The sequence below is a fragment of the Musca autumnalis genome, unplaced genomic scaffold (assembly GCF_047663935.1).
Source record: "Musca autumnalis isolate F117 unplaced genomic scaffold, ASM4766393v1 scaffold_5, whole genome shotgun sequence".
Taxonomy (NCBI): Eukaryota; Metazoa; Arthropoda; class Insecta; order Diptera; family Muscidae; genus Musca; species Musca autumnalis.
In genome coordinates, this window is record NW_027412088.1 from 74,810,869 (window position 1) to 74,835,679 (window position 24,811).

The 24,811-nt window shown below is 34.7% G+C and overlaps 3 protein-coding genes across 8 annotated transcripts in view; 1 reads left to right on the forward strand and 2 right to left on the reverse strand.

Moving 5' to 3' along the window:
- The window catches only part of RalGPS (Ral GEF with PH domain and SH3 binding motif), a 66,321-nt gene extending 64,177 nt beyond the window's left edge, over positions 1–2,144 (reverse strand). The window contains exon 1 of the mRNA XM_073990312.1: positions 1,778–2,144. The gene's annotated coding sequence lies outside the window, so the exon portion shown is untranslated. The remainder of the gene's footprint in view (positions 1–1,777) is intronic.
- Positions 2,145–4,750: 2,606 nt separating this feature from the next.
- On the forward strand, positions 4,751–6,551 carry cav (caravaggio). Its single transcript, XM_073990320.1, has 2 exons — positions 4,751–4,960; positions 5,646–6,551. The coding sequence occupies exons 1-2, from the start codon at positions 4,874–4,876 to the stop codon at positions 6,534–6,536; spliced, it is 978 nt and encodes a 325-aa protein (XP_073846421.1). The 5' UTR covers positions 4,751–4,873; the 3' UTR covers positions 6,537–6,551.
- A 2,527-nt stretch (positions 6,552–9,078) lies between these two features.
- Positions 9,079–24,811, reverse strand: part of LOC141405694 (SET and MYND domain-containing protein 4-like) — a 32,965-nt gene continuing 17,232 nt past the window's right edge. For 4 of the 6 annotated variants that reach the window (XM_073990314.1, XM_073990318.1, XM_073990316.1 and 1 more), the window contains 5 exons: positions 19,032–19,895; positions 18,453–18,941; positions 10,037–10,559; positions 9,630–9,960; positions 9,079–9,553 (listed from right to left, as the gene is read on the reverse strand). In XM_073990314.1, coding sequence (XP_073846415.1) covers positions 9,288–9,553; positions 9,630–9,960; positions 10,037–10,559; positions 18,453–18,941; positions 19,032–19,708 — 2,286 coding nt within the window. In that variant the 5' untranslated portion in view covers positions 19,709–19,895 and the 3' untranslated portion in view covers positions 9,079–9,287. The remainder of the gene's footprint in view (positions 9,554–9,629; positions 9,961–10,036; positions 10,560–18,452; positions 18,942–19,031; positions 19,896–24,811) is intronic. The other 2 variants (XM_073990313.1, XM_073990319.1) reach the window with 1 other exon arrangement.

The following is a 24,811-nucleotide window of genomic DNA, read 5'->3' on the forward strand; positions in this document are numbered from 1 at the left end:
CCTGTCAGAATGCAGCCCTCAGAACTGCATGTCTTCAGTGGACCATCTACATGAGGATACAAAGACGTTTCCAGTACAGCAACACAATGTTCATGATCTAGAAAGAGTGGTCCAACGTTACAAGAGAGAACAACTATCGTGTGAATGCGATCCTCGGAGAAAATCTACCATTTATCGCAGCTGAGAATCGTCAGTTGTAGTTTTGGCTCAAATATGCTCAAGATGGTGCAGCCGTCTGAATTCCTATAGGGCAAGGATCGATGACATCTGCCCAGCATGCGGCATGGAACCGCACCACACACTGAACCTTTTCAACTGCCCCGCCAAACCTACTCAACGAACTCCAGTTGATCGTTGGTTACATTCCATAGAAGGAAACACATTCCTAGAACTAGAAAAAGGCTCAGAGCCAGAAAAATTAACTTAAAAACATATATGTTATATATTTATTATAAATAATAAAATAATAAATCAACGTGGAATTTCAATGATTTATACATCCAATATTACTATCAGGCGATGCAGCATTATTCTCTGAAAATCCTTCTTTAAAATATATTTTTGCAAATTTTCGCGGATTTTTCGCGATATCTCAAAAATAAAATACGTCAGATCCTTCCTTGGATAAATACGAACATTTTGAGACCATTTTGTCTGACAATCTTTCTTCAAAATATATTTTTGCAAATTTTCGCGGATTCTTCGCTATATCTCAAAAATAAAATACGTCAGATCCTTCCTTGGATAAATACGAACATTTTAAGACAAACGCGAAACAAATCGGTTGTAAATTGGTCGAGTTTTTAATTCACGTACGAACGTCATTTGAGTTTTATATAATAGATATATTTATTATAAATAATAAAATAATAAAGACGAAAATGAACCGATTATGGGGACTCATTTAATGTGAGCCAGATTGTAGCTCACAGTTTAACCTTTCCAAAATGCTGCTATATGTTGTAATACCTTTTCTGGATCCAGAGATATGGCCATGGTACTCATTTTGTAGCAATCGGGTCTAACCCGGTTTTATACCCGGACTTTCGAGGCGAATAACTCGAATAACCGTGTCCGTCCCCCAAGAAATTTATACATTTCCGTGATCAGGGCAACAATATCTAACTTTGGAAAATATTTCAGAAAAATCGGAGTTTTAACTAAACTAGAGTTTTTCAAATATTTTTCATCATTTTCTGAGAACGGTCGGTAAAGGAAATATAATTGCTCATCCCTTAAATAAAATTTAGGTCTTTGACCTATCTCAATTTGCAACATAATTAATGTATGGTAGCTAGTAAACACATACATATTTACATATAAATTAACATTTGACCTTAATGGCCACTATAATATATATAGCTATGATGCAGAAACACATGTGAAACAAAATTCCAAAATCGAAAATTATATACTTCTTGAGGAAGGAAATACTATAAATTCAATTAACTTTATTATCTTAAGAATGAATCATTCATTCTTCTGTGGCGTATGTTCGTTCTTTAATTTATTCTTCATCATTGTGAGACTTGGCATTTTCCATATTTCCTTCAATTATGTTTCGTAACGAGATCTAAAGTAAAGAAAACAACAAGACAGCAATAAAAAATCTACTTAATTTTTTAATACTAAAAACAAATGGAAGTCACTATTGGCATCTTTTTACTCTTTCATTGACTAGTTCAATGCTAAAGTATTGTATTTTCTTTAGTTTATAAATAAATTTTCCACGCCAACTTTTTTTATTTAGGATATTGCTCGGCAAACTCACACTCACCCCACAATAGTCCACAATAGTTTTTTTTACATAGGCCGACGAATGTTTTGCGCTATTACTGGCTGCGCTGCCCCGCTATATTACACCACTACCACTACACTAAATAACAACACTCCATTTACTTTGAATTTGAGGATATGATATTTAAATTACATTGAATTTTTCTCTTTAATTTTCAATATTTTCCATAATTAATTTCACTTTTTTCCATTTCCTTTATTAACTATTGACCACTAGTGACCTTTATGCATATTTTCTTTTCGGGTTTCTTTCTTTTTGCATTTTCTTATTTTATTTTTTCCGTGAAAAATATTCTAGCTTTGTTATTGTTTGAAGTGTTTTGATGCGACTGCTTTTCGCTTTTCTTGTAGGGATAAGTAAAGTCGATTTTGATTAATCGATTTATCGATTATTAGTCGCGAAATATATTAAAACCGTAGTCGACTATTGACTGCGCGAAAACCGGATAATCGAAAAAGAGCCGATTCGCTACCTCGTTCTACACCATTTTCAACTGTAAGGCCCATACCTATATACGGGCGTATACCCAGGGCATGTGTGGAGAAAAAAGTAGAACACATGTATTCATAGTCCCAATTTACATTAGGCGAGTTTACTTGCGGCAATTGTCAGTTTAAAGGTGAGAGAGGGTGCTGAGAGTGAGAGGCAAAGGGTTACCATATGCCTCACCTCTCTCTCCTACAAAATGACAATTGCCGCAAGTAAACTCGCCCAATGTAAATTGGGACTTATGAGAACTACCGAAATACGTCGAGCGTATACTTTTTGAAAGTTGAACATTTTCAACTTTGACAGAACGTACGATATATTATTGTATGTGTGTGTTTTGTATTTTGTAAACAAACCCCCATTAAAATATGAGATACAATTTATTGCAAAGGAAAAATGTTTGTTTTACGAATGAAAACATTTAATAAAGTTTCTGTCGCGGTTTTTGTGTTTTAAATGGGATTTCGGATTCAACGTATTTGGGTAATACGGACGCTCAGAGAGCGTTGTTGTAGTAGCTTGGTGAATAATTTTTGTACGTCACGACTTAAATTAGGTATAGCTGTAATTCAGAAAATAGCAGTTGTAATTCAGAAATTTTATTTGAAATACAGAAATTTTATTTTTAATTTAGAAAGAAATTACTTTTGAAATTCTGATATTATATTTGAAATTCAGATATTTCATTTGAAATTCAGAATATTTTAATTGAAATTCAGAAAATTTGAAATAATGTAAAATGTCAAAATTTGTTAGTCCTTGGTCACACTAGATGGTTTCATTGAAACAATTTCATGAAATCCAGGGTTCCTTGGTCGATGTCCATACTAGAGTAAAATCATGAAGTTGCTGTAGTGGGGATATCGATTTAATGCTTAGTTTACATTTACGAAATCCACTCGATATCAACTGTCAAATCCATAGGTTAAACGTCAAATGAAATCCAGATGAGCATGGTACAATAATTCTTAGGTAGGCCACAGCTAACAGCTGATTACAATTTTTTTTTTTTTGTTATGGCTTAATCTGTCAAAACCGTGTTGACATGCAGAGTTGATATTTATTATTGATCAAAAAATTCAACTCTGTTTTGTTTTCATTTCAACATTTCGTTCTTCTTCTTCTTTGTTTACTCATCCGTTATCATTCATCAAAACAATTTTGACGTTTTAAGCCATAGCGACAGGGTTGTATTTTTTTGGCGATTCTCATACCTGGCCTACCTATGAATTATTGTACCATGCAGATGAGATTTCATTTGACGTTTGTGCTATGGAATTGACAGTTGAAATCGAGTGGATTTCGTAAATGTAAACTTAGCATAAGAATCCCTAAAAGTTTCAATGAAACCACTCTAGTGTGACCTTCGACTTAGTTCCGGGCCATACTAGCGTGAATTTCATTAAAAAATTTCATGAAATTAGGTGTTCTTAAATCGAATTCCCCACTACAGCAATTTTATGATTTTACTTTACAATAGAGGTCGATCAAGAGACGCATAATTTCATGCATTTTTTCAATGAAATCACTCTAGTGTGGACCGGGACTTAGCAAGACGAAAAATAAAACAATTCGCCTCGGCACATGAACTTCGAGGCAAATTTATTTAATGGGCACTTTACACGATATGTTAATTTACATATGTGTTGTCACTTTGCATACACATTTTGTATATAAAAAGTGGCAACCCATATGTGAAAAACATATCGTGTAAAGTACCCATAACCAATCAGAACGTAGAATAACTGAATCATATGGTTTTTGTTTTTACGTTTGAGTATTTGTTTCGATTTTTCATGGCGAATTCCCAGCCTATTTTGACATTTTATATTCGATCAGCTGGACTGACGCACCTACTTTGAAATTGTGCCATGGCATTTGCTTTTCTCCTTCACGCACACTGTTGGACTGTTCCAAAACTGCAATAATTTACACATTTTTGCTATTTTTTGATAACATAGAGGAAAAATTGGTATCGTAATAAAAATGTGCAGATCCTTGCGGGTTCTGGAACAGAGCATGTACCTAAACCAACAAAACAAAAAAATTATAAAAAAAAGAATCTGTAATTTTTTCTATTATTTTTTGATAACATAAATGACAATTTGTTGCTTTTTTCAAAAAAAAATAATAATAATAGTAAAAGTTAGTAGATTCTTGCAGTACTGGAACAGACCATCTGTTGTTAACAACAACCATAGTACATTTTACATTATTGTGATTTGAGTTTTTTGCATTTTAAATCAGAATTATGTGACAACAAACATAATAATCAGGTGGGCGTAGACACCATATAATTCATATGGAAGCAGTTTACAACTTTTACTACTTTTGCCGGTTTTACCATTTTCAAAAGTAAAGGAACAGACCATCTATGTATATATCCCTACGACGTAGTCAATTTTACTTGCATACCATTACACTATCGAAAAAGAAGAAGATACTGCTACCGTAATAATCGGCCTTATAGTGAAATAGATCATGCGCTCTTTTCAATGAATAATCAAATTGGACCAGTAAAGTTTGTAAACAAAGCCAAACAGAGCAAACGCGCGAAATAAAAAATATAAAAAATAAACTGGGAAAATGGATACACCGTTCTTCTATGATGTCGATTTGGAACAGTTTAGCGAGCCAGCTAGGAGCGTTGTGAAACGCGTGTTGGAGAATATGGTAAGATATGATAAATATGCGCTTCAAAATGTCCATCTTTCTCTTAAGGAGTGTTTACACTAGCCGTCAATGTCATATGACACGAAATAATATACCATATCTGCCATCACAGGCAATGTGGAGACGTAATTTCACTGCATTTTTGCTGGTGAAGACGCAAAAAGTAAATGGCGTAAGGAAAATCCCCAATATTGCACACATTTGCGACTGTAAAACGATGGAAAATTAAAGATCATATGACATTGGTGGCTGGTGTAAACACCCCTTTATCTACCGCTATCAGAAAACCAAACCACCTTGAAGACATTTTCACAGATAGCTGGTCTGTTCCTTTACTTTTGAAAATGGTAAAACCGGCAAAAGTAGTAAAAGTTGTAAACTGCTCCCAGGCACGCTTTTCGAGTAAAAAGTGGTAAAACTAGAAGATACTTGCACGTAAAGGAACAGAGCTAGTGTTTTGTACTGATTCCAACATGTTTTCATTCGGGAAATGTATACTTACGAGGTTTCTTATAAACTCCAATAGGCGGAGGATTTACGCGGTTACGCGAACTATTTTTTTTTATAAATCGGGAGGTCGCACATAAACCCGATTTATGCCTTCAAATAAATAAATTGATAAATGCCTTTTTAACTCTTTAAAAATATTTAAATTTTAATATTCTGATATTCTCTACCTTTGCAGGAACCCACTGAGGATGATATAAAACGTGTACTAACAGATGATGAACAAAAGGAGCTGTGTCGCAAAATAAAGTGTCGCGTCGATGCCTTTCGATGGAATCCAGTTGAAGATTACAACAGATACTTTAAACGACGAAATCGCTTTGTTGGAAAAACACCACTAGAACAACGACAACTTTTGGCCAAAGCTGTAAATCGTTATTACCATATTAAATGGAAATTTGATGAAGAAGAGATTCGCAAGGAACGACGAAGGGAATGGATTATCCAAAAGAAGAACAATTTGTTGTCATTGAATCTATGGGCTCGCGAAAGACAAGAGAAACTTGAAGAACAACAGAATCAAGAAATCGAATCACTAATTGAAGAAGTTTCCGAGATTTCTAATGACATCCCACCACCAGAATTACAACCAACACAAATGCCTGAAGCCTATTCGGAAACACTGGATGATGGAAACCAACGGCATGAACTTTTGGAAGAAATTATTGAACATGCACCAGTTCTATTGACTCAACAAGTAGATGAGGAGGAATGCTCATCGTCATCAACCGATGATGAGGAATCAGCATCAGGTGTTGTTCATTTTCTTATTTCGCAATCACCTACAAATGCAGTTTCAGAGCATAATACCGAAGAACAGAATTATTTGGATGACGAATCAATTAATATTAACTCGGAAGAATTACGCAAACGTGGTATTCCAAATAAAAATCTTGTTCAAAGGTTTGACGTCAACACTGATTCATTGACGCTGGCGTCAGAGCTTCCTGATTCACAATCAATGACAATTTTAAATGGTATCCATTCACAAGATGTTATCAATGATTACGATGACTTTGACAATGGTGTGCCACAGACCTCAACGCAGTCTCAGGGTCTTAATAAATAAGTCCGTAGAAATGTTGTATTGATTTTGTTTTCTGTTTTGTAATTAATTTCATTGTTTTATAAAAGTTATTGAATTGCATTCCTAAAATATAATGTCCGTATTGTCAGTTGCTTTGTATTCGTGCACAAAAACGTATTTACATCTTTGTCGTGCATGAAACTAGGGGTTCTTAAATCGAGTTCCATACTAGAGTAATTTTATGTATTTCTTTTTCTGCTTAATCTGCCTCCGGGTCTATCTCCAGTTCTAGGAATGTGTATATTTCGACGGATTGTAACCACAAATCTACTGGAGTTAACCAATGGCTGCACCATCCCGAGCGCAGTTGAGCCAAAGCTACTATGGTTTGTCGTGGCAACTGCACTCCTCAGCTCCGAGGGGGGTACTCTCCGAGGACCGCATTCACACGATAGTTGTTTATTGCATCTCCGTGTGAATTCTATTTAAATCTGTTTGATAGGCTTGTTGATCTAGGGGTTCACTCTTGCAACATTGGATTTTCTTTCTAGATCGTGAAGAGAGGCTGACTTCCGTATCGTCATTTCCTTTGTATTGTTTAAACTTCGTTAAAATATTTCAGTAGCATACTCATGCATTTTTCCTCGAAAATGCAACTAAATGCATCAGAAATAAAAATATATTTGTTTGCTTTTTACCTGCGTTAAAAATGCCTATTTTTAAGTTTTGAAACACGTATCTTCGCAGTTGTTAATTACTACGCCATTAAGAAACATAGTACATACTTCACACATTTGCCAAGCAACTGACGATGCGGAAGTCAGCCATATCTTCTGGCATGCTTGGTGGTCCTCAACGTGTGGTGATTAGGATGACTCTCACAATAACACCCGACCTGCAACAAAAACATGAAAAAAAACATTGAATATTTCCGAACACAGGAAAGCGATACAAATACAAACATGTGTACACAGAAGTGGAAGCTGCTGACAGGACCACGGTTGTTGTGTGGTTCCGCTTTAATCCGGTGTCTAAGAATCCGACGCCGTGCACCATATGGTAATATTATCCAATTATTTCGAAAGATGAGAATACCTCTGGATGTTTTGATGGCGTACGAGTCAGAGGTGTCCACTCCTTTGAATACTGTCCTGTGATCAAATTTATTCTTTGTTTTACCATACCATAAAGAGGCGATAAGTATTTCCCGTTTGTAATACCAGCCAAACTTCATTGGGTCTATCTTGCATTGCCACTTAACTTGAGTTGTCAGTTGTCCGCGCGACTGAGATGAAATGTTGTGGCATTAATGTCAACTCAACTGGGTGGTCGATAAACATGTTATCGATCAGTGTTTTTTCAAACTTGTGACCTCTATTCGCAAAAAAAAAAAACTATTTAAAATAATTTTCGCTTTGGATAACTCTTTTGTGTATTCTGGACAATATTTTAATATTTTGGCTGAGTTTTCGAGCAAATTTTGAAAACAACCCAAGATTGGAATATAACCTGAACATTGAATCTTCGGATCGTCAAGTTTTATTTGCTGTCCCAAAAAATGATCATGTGGAAAGACCTGTATAATCAGTAAATTATTTCACGTTTAAGGCGTATTTTCGATTGCCAAAGGATGCCGTAGTTTACGTTGTGGAAACGTTAAAGGATGACTTCAAAGAAAGTTACAGATCAACAGGAATACCCCCACTTTTAAAAGTGTGCGCAGCGTTGCGATTCTTTGAGGACGGAAGTTTCTAAAAGTCCCATGGCAATGATTTCAACAATTGCATGGCTCAATCTACATTGTCGAGAGTATTGAAGGAAGTTGTCCACTTGATAGAGGACAAATTGTGCCAAAATTGGATCGTTTCGAAGTTGACAGAGGAGGAAAAACGGCAAAATAAAATCCATTTTTATTCAAAAACGAAATTCCCTGATGTAGTTGGCTATATAGATGGAGGATATTCGTCATTTGTACTTAAACTGAACCTACTGTATTTGTCACCAAATTCATTTGCAAAAGATTTGCTGCTGTCCGCTCCAAAGGCGATAAATTCACTTATTGTGATGGACCACCACCAGTGTCGTTGAAGTTTATTTTATTTTGAGGCATTTTCTTTTTCAACTTTGCTTTAAAGTGAATCCAGACTCTGCCACTCTTCAGGTGTTCGTGTTGGAGGTTCATGGCTGTTTAAACTGTCCGAAATGGACCTCCACGCTTTATCGGCTGTGGCTTTGGTTTCACCAAAACTCCCGAACTCCTCAGGCTAAGTTTGGATTTTCACTCAGTTTATCAATTAATATTTCGAACTGCTGCTTTGTCGTTATTTTCACCATATTGATACACAAAATTAATTAATGATGCAAAGAATCAATAATTGTTAACAAAATGTTTATTTTTCCTTCTATTTTACTTCTTGTTTCTTCGAAAATGTTCACTGCAACTGAAAATTGGTGGTTGCTGAAAAACAGCCGCTTCGTCAACTGAGATTCGCAACTTCAGTTGAGAGTTGCCATACGTGAATCAATTTTGACAACTGGCAACGCCACTCAACGATAATTGTTATCGATGATCGACCCCTTCATATTTCGGTCTCATAGTTATATTACAGTTATTTATTTATTTATGAAGTAAAAAAGTAGATGATACAACTTTAAGGAGTAATTTCAAACTACTTAATTACATATATGATAATATTTGTCATATTTCATTTAAAAAAATAAAGGAAAGATTTCTTCTTTTTTAATATTTAAACAGCATTAAATGCAACAATATCACAACAATAATACCGTTGTTTATACATCCTTGACATAATCATTATAATAATTAAGAAATATTTCCTCAGTATCATCCGATAATATGGTTAGAGCGAACAACATTTCTTCTTTTTCACTTGTTGAACATTTGTATTTTCCCATTGCAACCATATCCCATAAAAATGTCATTCTAGCAACATATTCATTAGAATTGATGAAAGATTGATTTTTGGTAAATTCCAAGATATATTTTGTCATATCAATGAGTTCTGCGTAGTCTTGATCGTTTAATGGTATACCATTATCTAAATGGAATTTAGAATTAAAAAATATATAATTTGAAATGATGATGTAAGAAAGACAACAACAACTGCAACTTACCATATTGTAATTTAAACCATTCCGAACAAAACGTTAATGCCCAAAAAGTACGGAAATTATTTAGACCCAACAAAACATTTTCCAGCGATTTAAATATTTGATATAGACGACGTCTGGACGCGCTTTGGAATACTGTAGACATTAAACGGTTGATTTCATGATACCAATCGAGACGCTGCCCGAAATCACATTTTGTGCAGCATATAGTTATATCTCTTAAAGGGCCTTCATCGGTTTCCTCCCACCAGTTTAACGAACGTCTTTGGGGAATAATAGGAGTAAATATTTCACCACAGTCACTATTATCACAACGATAACGATGATATTGATTCTTGAAGGAAGCAAAAGAAAAAAATTATCTCAATACTATAACATTTATAAAATTAAACAACTATGTATATACTCACAAAATCAGCATCTTCATTTGGCTGCAAACAAATTTCACACTTACAAACAAAATTATACGTAGATTTTAAATGTTCGCGAAATGCTTCCCTCTTTGCCTTACGATAATCCAAAACATAAGTACAGGTAATTTCATCACCTGGCTTAAAATCACGCAATGCAAATATGCTTACACAACGACCAGAAACTTTCGTTTGAAATGATTGGACACAGGAATGATTACAAGCACTCAGATAGGGCAAATTTACGACAATAACACCACCTTCGCCGGTAAAGCTGTGCAAATAACCACGCTTCAAATGACCCGGTTTCGACCAGATACGATCATCAAGTAAATACAAATCGGAGTTGGGGATTATTGTCCATAACGTAACTCCATTTGATTTTAATTGGCCAAAGTGTCGTAATATTAATGTTCCCACCAATAGCTTCCAATTACATTTGGAATTGCATTCCTTTAGTTTATCGAAGAATTTGGTATAGTGTTTTAAATATACAACCATTAGATTGGATATCAAAGCGAACCTGAAATTGAATTGAAAATTTTGTCAGAAAGTTATTTTGTGTAAAAGCAAAGTCCAATTGCACATGATTCTGTTAGCAAAATAAATTGGAAGTCATGGAATGTTGATTACAACATTCATGGCATGTTCTGAAGTAGTTCAAATTGAGTCCATATCAGCTAAATTATGAATATCAACACCCCGTGAGTTTTCCCAACTACTCCCTTAAGGCTTTACCTTTTTAATTGCGTGTGCGTTCGAAAAAAACAAAAAACCTGGGGCTCAATTCTTGTTCTATGAAAATTTGAAATGAAAAATATTTTCTTTATAAATTTTTTCATTTGAAATTTATTTCCTTTATAAAAGTTTTCATTTCAAATTTTCATAGAACAAGAATTGAGCCCCTGTATTTGTTTTTGTTTTCAATTTGAAATATGTACATGTATTTTGTTTTTGTATTTTTGAACGCTCACACAACACGCAGAGCTATAAGTTTGGCCCTTAAATTGAAACAGCAGAAAGACAAAACTCACGGTGAGTTGACATTCATGATTACCCTTTATAATTCTAAGGGGTTTAACAAATGCCAATCACCATATGGTGAATAGACCCCACTCAGGCATGTCAGGTGGGATCTTCATGATCTAGAAAAAGATGTTCGACGTTACAAGATAGAACACCTAGATCAACAAGTCTATCGAACAGGGGCCTTATTACGTGATTCGATGGATAATTTACTCGTGAATAAGTTTTCGACACGATAAAAACGGCATGACAAAACTCGATTGAAAACGTTCAAGCAATGTTATCGATTTTTTCGATAGTAACCGGTAATCTTCAGGGAATATTCGGCCTTATTCTGAACGAAAATTCCCCGTGAATTTTTTCGCTTTCCCCTTTCGCCTTATTCTGGAAAACATTTCACAGCGAATTCTTTCGCGTTCCGTCTTTCACCTTATTCCAAACGATGTTCGAAAGCGGAAAAATTTCACAATTTGTGAGAAAATTTTCGCCAGTAATTTGATAGCGAGTTCATCAATATATCAATCAATTCGAGGAGTTAAAATATAGAGAATAGGAAAATTTTAAAGAAGAAAAGTGTAATAAAATAATAATCAGGGTTATCATGAATGTTTCCCTCGGAATTTTCCGCACGGAAAATAATTTTAAAAAGTGAAATTATTTTACAACTAATATTTTAAAAATTTAAATATGGAAATAAAAAAATTATGAAATTTGGGAAAGGGAAAAATTCCGGACGGAATTTTTATTCATGATAACCCTATAGAAGGTCGGCCATTCAGAGTTCTGTTAACAACTTTTGACAACAAACATAATAGATTTTCAGCATTATTCTCAATATTCGCCAATGAAAAATTTCACTAGTGAAAAATGTTTCGCTTTCGCTAACTCGCCTTATTCTAATGGAAGAAGCAAAAGCAAAAAAAAAAAAAAAAATGCGAGGTTTATTTCGAATTTTCGTAAATGGAAATGAAATACTGCCATATTTTAAAATACGTTATATTGTGTGTTGCCCCATTGTAATTGAATCTTATAATGCTTTGCATAACTTTATTTAAGGTTTATTTCTTAAAAACTTGTTTTTTTTATTATTATTTTAAAAATGTGAAATAACAGCAATTCATTGTAAAATGCTTTGTAATTAAAACAAAATAAACGAATGTTTTAATATGTGGCAACATACAATACGGCATGTAAAACAGCTGTTTATTGTTCTAACGTATACGCTTTGTAACAATTGCTTATTTTGGTGCAATAAGAAAATGGAATAAATTAGTTTAAAAGGTTGTCAATAAACAGAATAAAATGGCTAATGCTTGGTTTACATTCGGCGTCATTTCGTGATTTCGAAGGCGTTTCGTGATTTCGCACGGAATCAAGCAAAATTTATCATGATTTCGCATACAAAAATGAAATCATCTCATTTCGTGATTTCAGCGAAATCAACATCGAAATCACAGTACACATGAAAGTTGCAAAGTTGCAACACTTTTCACGTATCACAACAAAAAAGGTAGATGTGCGAATTGGTGGAACAAAACATGTTAATATCAAAATTTGTAAACAATGTGAAAAAATATTAAATTACATTGTTACAATGCTATTTTTGATTGTGTTACCGTACTTTTTTAATGGTAATCTTAGAAAATAGACCGAATTGTCAAAAAAATTTTCCCCATACAAATTTCGTAAAAAAACACGGGAACGGAAAAATGACGGAAATTGCAAAAACTCCAGCAGAAATGTCAAAATCAACGTATCAGCTATAATATTAGATACCAATGAACATATGCTGCTAGTTTCTACTAGGCCAACATTTTATGGCAGAAAACAGGAGAAGAGGGTGTTATTCGGCGCTATTTTTGTTTAAAGAGAAGTGCAAGTCTTGCTAGATTTCGGAGTACGGGAACGCATTTTTAGCACTAAATGGAAAAACTACTGCTAGTATTAATATTTTGCAGGTTCTGGACAAAATTTTTATCTATCAAAATTTATTATTATGATGTCTCAACGATAAAATAATTTTTTATTTTTTCATTTGTTAGTACTATACACAATTAATACTATATATAGATAATTTTACGATAATTTTCCAAATAAAGTTGTAAAGTTCTATACTGTCGTATATTTTTGACGATTAAATCAATTTACAATAAATTGTTTTGAAAATTCATGTTCGATCAGCTGCGCATATGCATCTACCTTTATCATTGTGATATGTTTGAAATCAACAAAAAATAAGCGTAAAGGGTTGTTTACACCATCTATCAATGTCGTATGAGATGTTAAATTTTCTACCTGCGAATGTTGTACACATAGTGTGACCACTATGAAAATTTTCATCTATCAAAATGATTTGGCAACTCATATGTAAATTTTTCATTTAGGGAGCGCTCTATTTGATACGGCATTCTCGTATGTAAACATAAATTTACCAGCTGTTTTCTGGCATTCTCAAAAAAAAAAAAAAAATTGGAAAACAAAATCTTTTAAAAAAGAAAATGGAAAGTTATGTATATTTAAGTATTTAGAAAAGTAAATAAAGGGTGTTTATAATGTTATTTTTAGATCGATTGGTCGAAAGGAGCAGTGTTGGAAATTATTGCTTTGTGGCAAAACATGAATGCCTCTATAACCCCAAAAACCTATTCTACCACATCAAACATGCTAGATATTCATTTTCCTTCAACCAAAATTAAAAATTTGCGCAAATTTGTAACTCAACAATAAATGTAAACAATGACAAAAACAGCTGTTTTTATATTTATAGGTTATGTCATACGAAAATAACACTTGTAGGTATGAACGCACAAATTGAAAGTTGTATGGATGACGTCAATTTTGACAAACATAGAGAATGTCGAATGGGTGAAAGAAATGACAGCTCATATGACATTGATAGATGGTGTAAACAGCCCTTAAACACCGGGGTGTATTTCAGGATTTCGTGAAATCCAGTGGATTTTGGAGCGCAAGTGTAAACTTGGCATAATATTGCTTTTTGGACGATGACAGAAACTATAAACATTGAACAATATGTGAGTTCGTTTACTCAAAATTTGTACAAATTATTACTGGATGTTTTTTTATTTAGATGTTGTTCGCTTACTCTATAGTACAATGCAAAAGACCTTAGCCGATTACAAGAAGTTACTGAACTTGTACAAATTGTTGAGTAAACGAACACACCTATTGTCAAAGAAGCAAAAAGGAACAACGAATTATTAGAGGGACCCTTCTGGCCCTGGCACATACGGTCCGTTGCGCGTCGCGTCACACGTTAAAACAACAACCACATGAAAAAAGTGCAAGTGATCCCAAGTTTGTTCTCGAAGTTTTCATGTGGTTGTTGTAACGCGACGCTCAACGGACCGTATGTGCCGCGGCCTTTCGAGATGCGAGCAACCCCCTTGAGATGCCAGAATGTTTGGAAGTATATTAATAAAAAAACTACGAATATTGTTTATGCTAATTGCTTTCCAGATTTCAAAACTATTATAGAGTAAACCAGCATTTAGATAATTGTTGTAAACCTTACCCAGCAAAATAAATTGGAAGTAGTGCAATGTAGACTAGTTCTTTCACGGCATGTTTTTATGCAGTTCAGACGGAGTCGTGAAAAAGTCACTCCATTCCTCACATTTTAACCGCATTTGGATGCAATCCAAAGAATCACATCCATTTGTCACATTTAAACAACATCCGGAGGCAGTTCAACGGAGTCGTGAAAAAGGCACTCTAATTCCTCACAATTTAACAGCATCCGGATGCAGTGCAAACGGAGTCGTGAAAAAGGCACTCCGTTCACTACATTTTATTAGCAGTTGTTAGAGATCCCTACATGTACATAAATCAGTTTGTACATCTCTACAGGCAGCGGAATAAATTTCCAAAAAGAGATAATCGTGTTAACATTTCCAAACATTTGTTAATACAAACTAAATAATATTTATTTTGTGAACATTTTTCCGGTAACTCACAAGAAGAAAATTTCCCAATGGAGTACTGTTGGACTACATGTCGAAATCTTAACTGGTGATGGGAAGACAATATCAAACCCATTTAGCAGATGAAGCAAAAGCACTTAAGCTTGGATTAAATGAAGAGCGGAGGAAACACACATGTTTCCGATTGAATTCAATAGAGAATTTTCATAATTTGTGTTAATTTAATAAAGTTATTAATATTTTTGTTTTACACAAATAATAAATGCATTTTATTTTGTTATTCAAAACACGTGCTCTAGACTGCCTCCAATTCTACCCCAAAGGGTCAGTTAAAATGCAATGCCAAAGGGTCAGTTAAAATGCAGTGCCAAAGGTTCAGTTAAAATGCAATGCCAAAGGGTCAGTTAAAATGCTCTGCAATGGAGTGCCTCTTTCCGGGGTCACTCCCTTGTAAAAATCATGAGTGTAAATGCATAATTTGATGCACTTCTAAATCACTTGTACATATCATTTAACTGCCTCTTAGGAGGCAAACTTTTCGCTGGGTAACTTCCAACATTCAAGGTCAACAAAAAACATTTGCAATATCCTCCGTCATTAAGCTAAGTGCGGCGTTGCGCTTTTTTGCTGAAGGAGGGTACCAAAAAGGCGTTGGAAAGGATTCAGACGTTTCAATAGGTCAATCTAGTTTAAGCATAGTATTGACCGAAGTTATAAATATATTCGAATAACTTACTTTTATATCACTAATTTTTTTAAAATATTTATGAAATATAAGAAAAATCACATATTCAAGGTAACAGATTGCTAATAAATCTACCTTAATAGTTCTCTCTCAAAATAAATGAGAGAGAATTTCGTAGGTTTTTTGCTTAAGCTTTGTTCCAGATCATATATGGTCAAAATTACTCTTAAATTCGTTTTAAGGGAAAAATTAAAACAGCCTTTTTTAGAATTTTTTACGTTTTTTAACATTTTTAAGACACAGACGGCATCTAAACAATTATAAAAAACAATTTTGTTAAAAAACAATCCGTAAAAAACTTTTGTGTGAGAACAATTTTTTACAGTTCTCTCTTTTACGATTTTTACTATTAAAAAGTACGGGAACGAAGCTTTAGCCGCTCTGAGAGAGTCTTTCCTTTGGTAAACAAAGGCGGATGTATTCTATTAATTGTTGTACACCTATAAAAAGGGCTATTAATTTTTTTTTTTTTTGCTAAGTCTGGAGTTTCCCCCATTGGCTTAACTTCATCACTTTCCTCTTTGCAGAGAAAAATGTTTACAAAACGCACTGACAGCTTGCAAAATTTACTGATCGCTACCAATATCATGATTTCATCCCGGCGAAGGGAATTATCAATTGGCTTTTCAGTTTTTGAAATGATGATTTTTTAGTGAAAACCTGAACTCTTTAAGCATCGAGTATTCTCATGTTAATGAGAATGATGCTCACTTTTCGGCTTTCCCAAAAAAACACCAGAACAAAATATTTGCAAGCTGACAGCACGATTCAACTAAGAAATCATCGATTTCTGTTAAGTTGAAATAACATCAACACAGTTACCTGTGAGTATGTCGTTGGAATTTTATTTACAAAATTCCGTTTTGCGCGTGCCTTCGCTGTTTTTTGTTTGTTTTGTTTTAGTTGAAGATTCAATCATATGATTGCTAAGTCTGGAGTTTCCCCCATTGGCTTAACTTCATCACTTTCCTCTTTGCAGAGAAAAATGTTTACAAAACGCACTGACAGCTTGCAAAATTTACTGATCGCTACCAATATCATGATTTCATCCCGGCGAAGGGAATTATCAATTGGCTTTTCAGTTTTTGAAATGATGATTTTTTAGTGAAAACCTGAACTCTTTAAGCATCGAGTATTCTCATGTTAATGAGAATGATGCTCACTTTTCGGCTTTTTTTTTTTGATTTTTTAAATTGTTTTAATAGTACGTTTATATATAACCGGATTTAACAAACCCACTGGGTTTTAAACGTCATTTCCATTACATATACGTCAAACAAATCCTCATGAAAAAGGTTAACCCTGCAAAAGGCTATAATATAAACATGGCCTAAAGACTGCAAACAGTAAATTTTGGCTAAATAATGCATATGTACACATAGCCCATAAAGTCTGCGTTCACCTTACTACTTTTCAAAAATGATACTAAAACATATAAATGGGTAAATGAGAACAGTTTTTCTTTCATTAATATTTTACTCGCACCCTTTAGTACATGAATAAAAAGAAAAATTCCAGAAAATACATTACTGTTACGAAGATAACGGTATAAAAGTGTTACAACTGCTAAATTAAAGCACCAAAATGTCGGCGTTCACTTTGCATGTTGTAATAGTACCGTTAGTTCTTTTGAAATTTTTTGCAGTTTTCTCCCATTTTTATTCAATATTAGGTGTGTTCGTTTACTCAACAATTTGTACAAGTTCAGTAACTTCTTGTAATCGGCTAAGGTCTTTTGCATTGTACTGTAGAGTAAACGAACAACATCCAGTAACAATTTGTACAAATTTATTGTCGCAACTGATCATTCTGTGAGCTCGTTTGCACACTTTCCATTCTTGAAATACATAACTTAGTCCCAATTTACATTAGGCGAGTTTACTTGCGGCAAGTCCAAGTTTGTGGAAGAGACACGTAAGGGGAATGGAAATGGAAAAAATTGCTCGTACCGGCAATTCTATCTCAGACAATTCATTTTATATTTTTCGTATTTGACATTATTTTCATTGTTTTGAAAACAAAACATGTCGGAACAGAATTGCCTTTTATAAACGCAAGAGGCAAGTTTAAAAAGGAACGAGAAAAATTGCCGCAAGTAAACTCGCCTAATGTAAATTGGGACTAACTTTTTTAAGTTAATGGGTAGTTTACACGACATGTTTTTTACATACTGGTTGTCACTTTTTATATACAAAATGTATATGCAAAATGACAACACATATGTAAAATAACATATCGTGTAAACTACCCATTAACTTAAAAAAGTTAGTCCCATTTTACATTAGGCGAGTTTACTTGCGGCAATTTTTCTCGTTCCTTTTTAAACTTGCCTCTTGCGTTTATAAAAGGCAATTCTGTTCCGACATGTTTTGTTTTCAAAACAATGAAAATAATGTCAAATACGAAAAATATAAAATGAATTGTCTGAGATAGAATTGCCGGTACGAGCAATTTTTTCCATTTCCATTCCCCTTACGTGTCTCTTCCACAAACTGGGACTTGCCGCAAGTAAACTCGCCTAATGTAAATTGGGACTAAGTTATGTATTTCAAGAATGGAAAACAAGGGCAAAGAAATTAGGATTGATAAAAGGAAAATTCTAGGTAAACTATGGAAAAAGCTACGGGACCAAAGCATTTATTTCCATCCCATACATTTCATTAAGTAATTGTTAAATAAAATTTCTTGAATTCTTACTTACAACTTAATTCGTCTAATATCCATAGTTTCCATGTGGGAAATCATGCGTAGAGATTCAGCATATATTGATGTACTATTTTCCCAAATATCTCCACCTTTTGTTAACGATTGCCATATTTCTGTATCTGTCGTTTTTGTCTTCAGTTTATCGATTATTGAGAAAAGACCTCCTCGGTCCAAAATTGTTCTTAATGCCAAAGGTGCATATCCAATTTCAGCCTGAGCAAATAATTGAATGCGATATCCAGCGCATTCATAGCGATGTATTTCATCATGTTCAGCCTGACATTTCAGCGAACAATAAACAACACGACCACGACAATTAAAACAGGGATATGGTATAAAACCTGTTATGGCACATTGATGGCAAATTTGTCGTGCATCACCCACTGGAATGAATGCTGGAGCTCTTTCACGAAAGATAATCTCATTCTTTCCTATAAAACGTTTGGCTTTCATAATGCGACCCAATGCGGTGCCTGTATCAATGCTAAAAATATAAAAATACAGTTGTGTGATATAAATAGGGTATCAAACCAAAGATATCAAGTTATAGGTTCTGAATTAGCCAGACACTTACATTTGTTGTGACTCTCTTGTTTTCAGGAAATCATACTCCTTTTGATTTTTCTCGGTAGATGAATGGCCACTTAATTGCTTCAATGATTCCTTTAATTCTTCAAGCTGTTTCTGGAAACTTTCATTTAACTTCAAACTCTGTAATTCCAAAAGATGACGTTTTAATGCGCCCACATCTTTAAGCTTCTCCGCACAATATGCTTGCCGTGTGATTATTTTATGACGCATTGCTTGGGGATAACCCATCTGAAGAGCACAAACACAATCATCATATGCTTGCCTGTAATAACCGAATGCCTGCAATGCCATGGCACGGTTAGCAAATCCTAAAGGTACTTCTTCACAACCTTTACAATCAAGGGCAGCAAAAATAGCATCATTGTAGAGACGACATGCTCCCAAAATGTTTCTATCGCCTTTTGCAGTAAAAACTTGATTCCCTTGTTTCCTCAATTCGTTGGACTCCTGAATTCTTTTCGCAATTTTTGTCTTAGCAAGTTCCGTGTCCTCATTTTTCTGCAGTACCTTTAACCATTCCAACGAAGAGACTTCAAAAAATTGTTGCATAGGAAGTGGAACTTCAACAATATGTCGCATTGTTTCGAATTCATTTTCGTATTTTTCAAGGTGTAATTTCATGGTCTGCCTGGAAAGCAATTGAAGCAAACTGGAATCCATGGAGATAGGGAGAGAACAAATCAAAACAAAATATTTTTTTGTGCTATGAAACGATCCTCCACTTCTGTAGAGAGAGATTGATATGGCGATCCTCAGGATACAAAACGCCAGGTTAAAACTCCAGTGATTAAATGATTCCAACGCAGGGTTGACACCAAAGACTATTGAGTAAAAAAACAAACGAAAGCTGTAATTCCATACAGCACAGTGTCGAGTTATAACATATGTATGATGGACAATATAGTACATGCAAAAACACAAACAAAAAAAGGACTCACGAATACTTGGTTGATATCAAATCGTCGTATGGACAAAACAAAAAGTTAAAAGAGATATTTGCCTCCTTGATAAAATCAAGAAGGAGTCTGAATATATCAACATCTTTATGGTCTGTTTCTTTACTTTTGAAAATGGTAAAACCGGCAAAAGTAGTAAAAGTTGTAAACTGCTCACATATGAATTGCATGTTATCAGAAGTAAAGGAACGATTCTCGAGTAAAAAGTGGCAAAACTTGAAGATTCTTGCACGTAAAGGAACAGAGCTTTAGTTTTAAGAAGAGGAATAAGTTCATGGTATCTGGAAGAGTCTCGAGTAGAAGAAAATTTTTGACAGTCAAAGATCACATGCACATTGCATTCCTCGTGTATGTCAGAGTTGGCGGATCCAATACGATGTAAGTAAGCTTTATGATAGGCATGTCCAATCATAATCCTATTTATAAGTTTCGCTTCCATTGGGCTAAAGTTTCCTTTATTGAACCAGGGTTTTTTGTAAACATCCTCATGGATTTGAAAGAAATGACTACCCTTTGCCTAGGGCAGCTCAATAAATTCATCACTCCAGCAAGCCATTACTGTATTTTTGATTGCTAACAACGCCCCCCAGAGTAAGGTCAGCGTCCACTGGTGCACCCACTCCCGCCGCTTGTTTCGTCAAATAGTCAACTTCTTCATTTATTTGGATATCTCTGTGGCCTGAAGCCCAAACCACGTGACATCGATTGATCAAAGAATCCTGTAAAATGTTTTGAAACTCCTCTACCAGACAGTTGTTCGAATCAGCAGCGCCAACAGCCTTACAGGCTGTCGGTGAAAATGACAATTTTGTAGTAGCTTTCCTCCACAGCTAACTCGAGCGCCTTTCGCAGCGCGAAAAGTTTACCGAACGTTGAGGAGTTTTTGATGTTTAATTTAAACAGGAAACGGTGTCCTTTTGTCACATCCAGTAGAGAAATCATTTGGCGACGCATCTGTTGCAAAAGTCGCAAACCACTGTATTTATAATACGCCAATTCTTTATTATAAATCGCATGAATGACGTCATTCCCCAGACTCCGCTTACTTGCAGGCAACACATCTGTTCTTATGATTAGATAATCTTGTCGTGTATATGGTGTTATCCGAATTTTCCTGAATATTTCCGCAAACTCATAAAAATCACACTGTAGCTGGACTTGACCAGTGGGTTGTCCGCAATAATAATTTAATGTAAATAATTGTTTCGTATTAAATTCTTGAAAATTTCTCTCGCCGTTAAAATTTTTGGCTCTAAACTGGTAACTCCCAGGGATCTCATTATCATACCATTTTGCATTCTTTCAATTTATTCACATAATTCGGAGAATTGGCAGTGGTGGTTCTGCAATATTCAACTTTTTACCTTACAAGGCTTTTGTTTACTTTTAGAGATGTTCTGGGAAGCAGACCTCCCTTGACCGCTGTTAGACACTTCAATAGTTTTGTTCTATTGTCCACCGCTTCATTAATAGATGCATAGTGATTAGCCACTGTTAAAGAGTTGGACACAACCCTCCCTGCCAAGGAATTTTAATTTCCTTACTTGTTGCATCGGATTACCATCCACATATAGCTGAATCTGCTTAATACTGTTTTTTTCCAAAGTACATAGTGCAGGATTTAGCTGGATTAAAAGTTAAGCTCAACTCACCACACTTCCTTTTGAAAATGGTCATTTTCCTTTGTAAACGTTCCATGGGCATATCGCAATCTTGATCAAAGGCCATGATCAAAAAATCGTCTACATATTGAAATACCATAGTTCTTGAGTCCTCAACATCATGTAGCCCACTGTATATTAGAGCTTGCAAACCATCGATGGAAATATCGATATTATCGATACTTAATTTTTTACGCCAATATCGACGAATAGTTTTTTATATCGATACTATCGGCCATTTTGACATCACTAAAGAAAAGCCATAAGTACAGTACACATTGTCAGTTTTGACCAAATATTTTGCATGATGAATGACAAAAATGAACGGCCACACTAGCAAGCAACAACAAAACTGTCATTCAAAACTGACAATGTGTACCCAGCTATAGAAGCAATAGCCAGAAATTTTTACACCCTCAGCCTTTAGGCAGACGAGGCGACGTCCGTCCGTCTGTCTGTCAGAGTGTCTGGCTGGTGATCACGATAACTCTCGAATGGATCGAGCGATTCGAACCAAATTTTGCATTTCGTAATATTTTGCTCAAACTTTGTTTAAGTTCGAATATGAGCCACATCGGTCCAATTCTTCGAGTATCTACCCCACAAAAGTTCAACATTTTTCTGTAAAATGGTGTGAACGATAACTATCGAAGAGATCAATCGATTTGTTTCAAACTTTGCACATCGTATTATTTCTTCCAGATATAGATCGACTTCGAATATGGATTATCACGGCTTACTCCTTCGGGTAGCTCCCACAGAAAATTCGGAACATGTGAAGTTTAAGAGCTCCTCTCGGATCGTGAAAGTTGTGAGAAATGATCGGACGAAAATGTTCACAAGTAAATTCAATTTTTCAAGTCACTGTAAACAACACAACACATGGTCGTATGTCAAACTGTCCTGAGTACGCTCAGACTAAAAATTGTCACACTTTCCAAAAAATTGACAAATGACGACTGGCGACACTGCGTGTTGCTTAGGACGCAAACTTTTCTAATTCGCCTCGTATTTCACTGTATGAGTAGGAAATCTACGATAGTATCGATTTTATCGATATTTTGAAACGGAAATATCGAAAAAATCGAATGGGGCCGATATCGATAGTTTGCCAGCTCTACTGTATATAGATTGACAAGAAGAGGAGACAGACAGCTTCCATGTGGGAAGCCATCTGTCACCACAATCTCTTCCTCAGCAAGTTTTAAAATCCGCTTAGAAAGAAAATTGATTATCGAATTGGAAATATAATGCCAAGTTTATACTTGCGCTCCAAAATCCACTGGATTTCACGAAATCCTGAAATACACCCCGGTGTTTACACTTATTTTTTTGTTGATTTCAAACATATCACAATGATCAAGGTGGATGCATATGCGAAGCTGATCGAACATGAATTTTCAAAACAAGTTGTTGTAAATTGAATTAAGCATCAAAAATATACGACAATATAGAACTTTAAAACTTTATTTGGAAAATTATCGTAAAATGATCTATATATCGTATTAATTGTGTATAGTACTAACAAATGAAAATATCAAAAAATGATTTTATCGTTGAGACTTCGTTATAATAAATTTTAGCTCTGTTCCAGAACTAACAAGTTTTTAAAATTTTTACCACTTTTACACATTTTCGTTCCCTTACACAAAATTAATATGAAAATCGTTTACGACTTTTACAACTTTTACCACTTTATAAAGTACGGGAACAGGCCATTTGATAGATAAAAATTGTGCTCAGAACCTGCACAAAATTAGTACTTGCAGTAGTTTTCCCGTTTAGTGCTAAAAATGCGTTCCCATACTCCGAAATCCAGCAAGACTTGCACTTCCCTTTAAACAAAAATAGCGCCGAATAACACCCTCTTCTTCTGTTTTCTGCCATACAATTTTGGCCTAGTAGAAACTAGCAGCAGGCATGTTCATTGGCATCTAATATGATAGCCGATACGTTGATTTTGATATTTATGCTGGAGTTTTTGCAATTTCCGTCATTTTTCCGTTCCCTTATTTTTTAAGAAATTTGTATGGGGAAGCAAGTTTTGACAATTCGCTCTTTTTTCTAACATTACCATTAAAAAGTACGGGAACACAATAAAAAATATCATTGTAACAAAGTAATTTAATATTTTTTTCACATTGTTTACAAATTTTGATATTAAAATTTTTTGTTGCAGCAATTGACCATCTACCTTGTTTATTGTGATACGTGAAAAGTGTTGCAACTTTTGGTACTTTTTTAGGCAGAAGCAGGGTTGTATATCATGTGTACTGCGATTTCGATGTTGATTTCGTTGAAATCACGAAATGAGAGGATTTCATTTTTGTATGCGAAATCATGATAAATTTTGCTTGATTCCGCGCGAAATCACGAAACGCCTTCGAAATCACGAAACGACGCCAAATGTAAACTAAGCATAAGTCCCAATTTACATTGGGCGAGTTTACTTGCGGCAATTGTCATTTTGTAGGAGAGAGAGGTGAGGCATATGGTAACCCTTTGCCTCTCAGCACCCTCTCTCACCTACAAACTGACAATTGCCGCAAGTCAACTCGCCTAATGTAAATTGGGACAAAGTGTTTAAGCCAATGTTATTCACAATCTTAGCCAAAAAATCAATCCAGACCCAGTTGTAGGCATTATTTATATCCAACGAGAGAACGAGGACTTTATAGTTGTTGGCTTTAAGAAGAGCCATCCGATGCAGGAACTCATTAATACATGTGGATGTGGACATCCCACTCCTATACGCAAATGACCATGATGGTAAGATGTTTTACTTTTCAAGCTGCTCAAGAATTGAGTCTTTTAACATTAGTTTAATGCATTGATAAAACCGATATGTACAGTGGCGGCCATATAATTAAGAACGACATCATATTAAAAAGTATTTGACTTGCTACGTTCCAAATATTTGAATATTTATATGGAACAAGATTGGTAAATAAAGTACAGGGTAAGCACTTTCAAATAAAGCCAAAACATGTTTTAATTCTCCCTCGTTTATACGAAAGATACCACGATTTATTAAAATAGTCATATATCGACCTGGCCACATAATTAAGAACGATATAAGTAAAAGTTACTTTAAGGTAATTTTCATACACAATATGTGAATATATCGTTATGTATTTTAGAAATCG

Excerpts from the sequence above, each read along its gene's own strand:
- cav (XM_073990320.1), top strand. The coding sequence starts at position 4,874 with ATGGATACACCGTTCTTCTATGATGTCGATTTGGAACAGTTTAGCGAG. Across the intron at positions 4,961-5,645 it reads AACGCGTGTTGGAGAATATG|GAACCCACTGAGGATGATAT; the intron begins GTAAGATATGAT and ends CTACCTTTGCAG.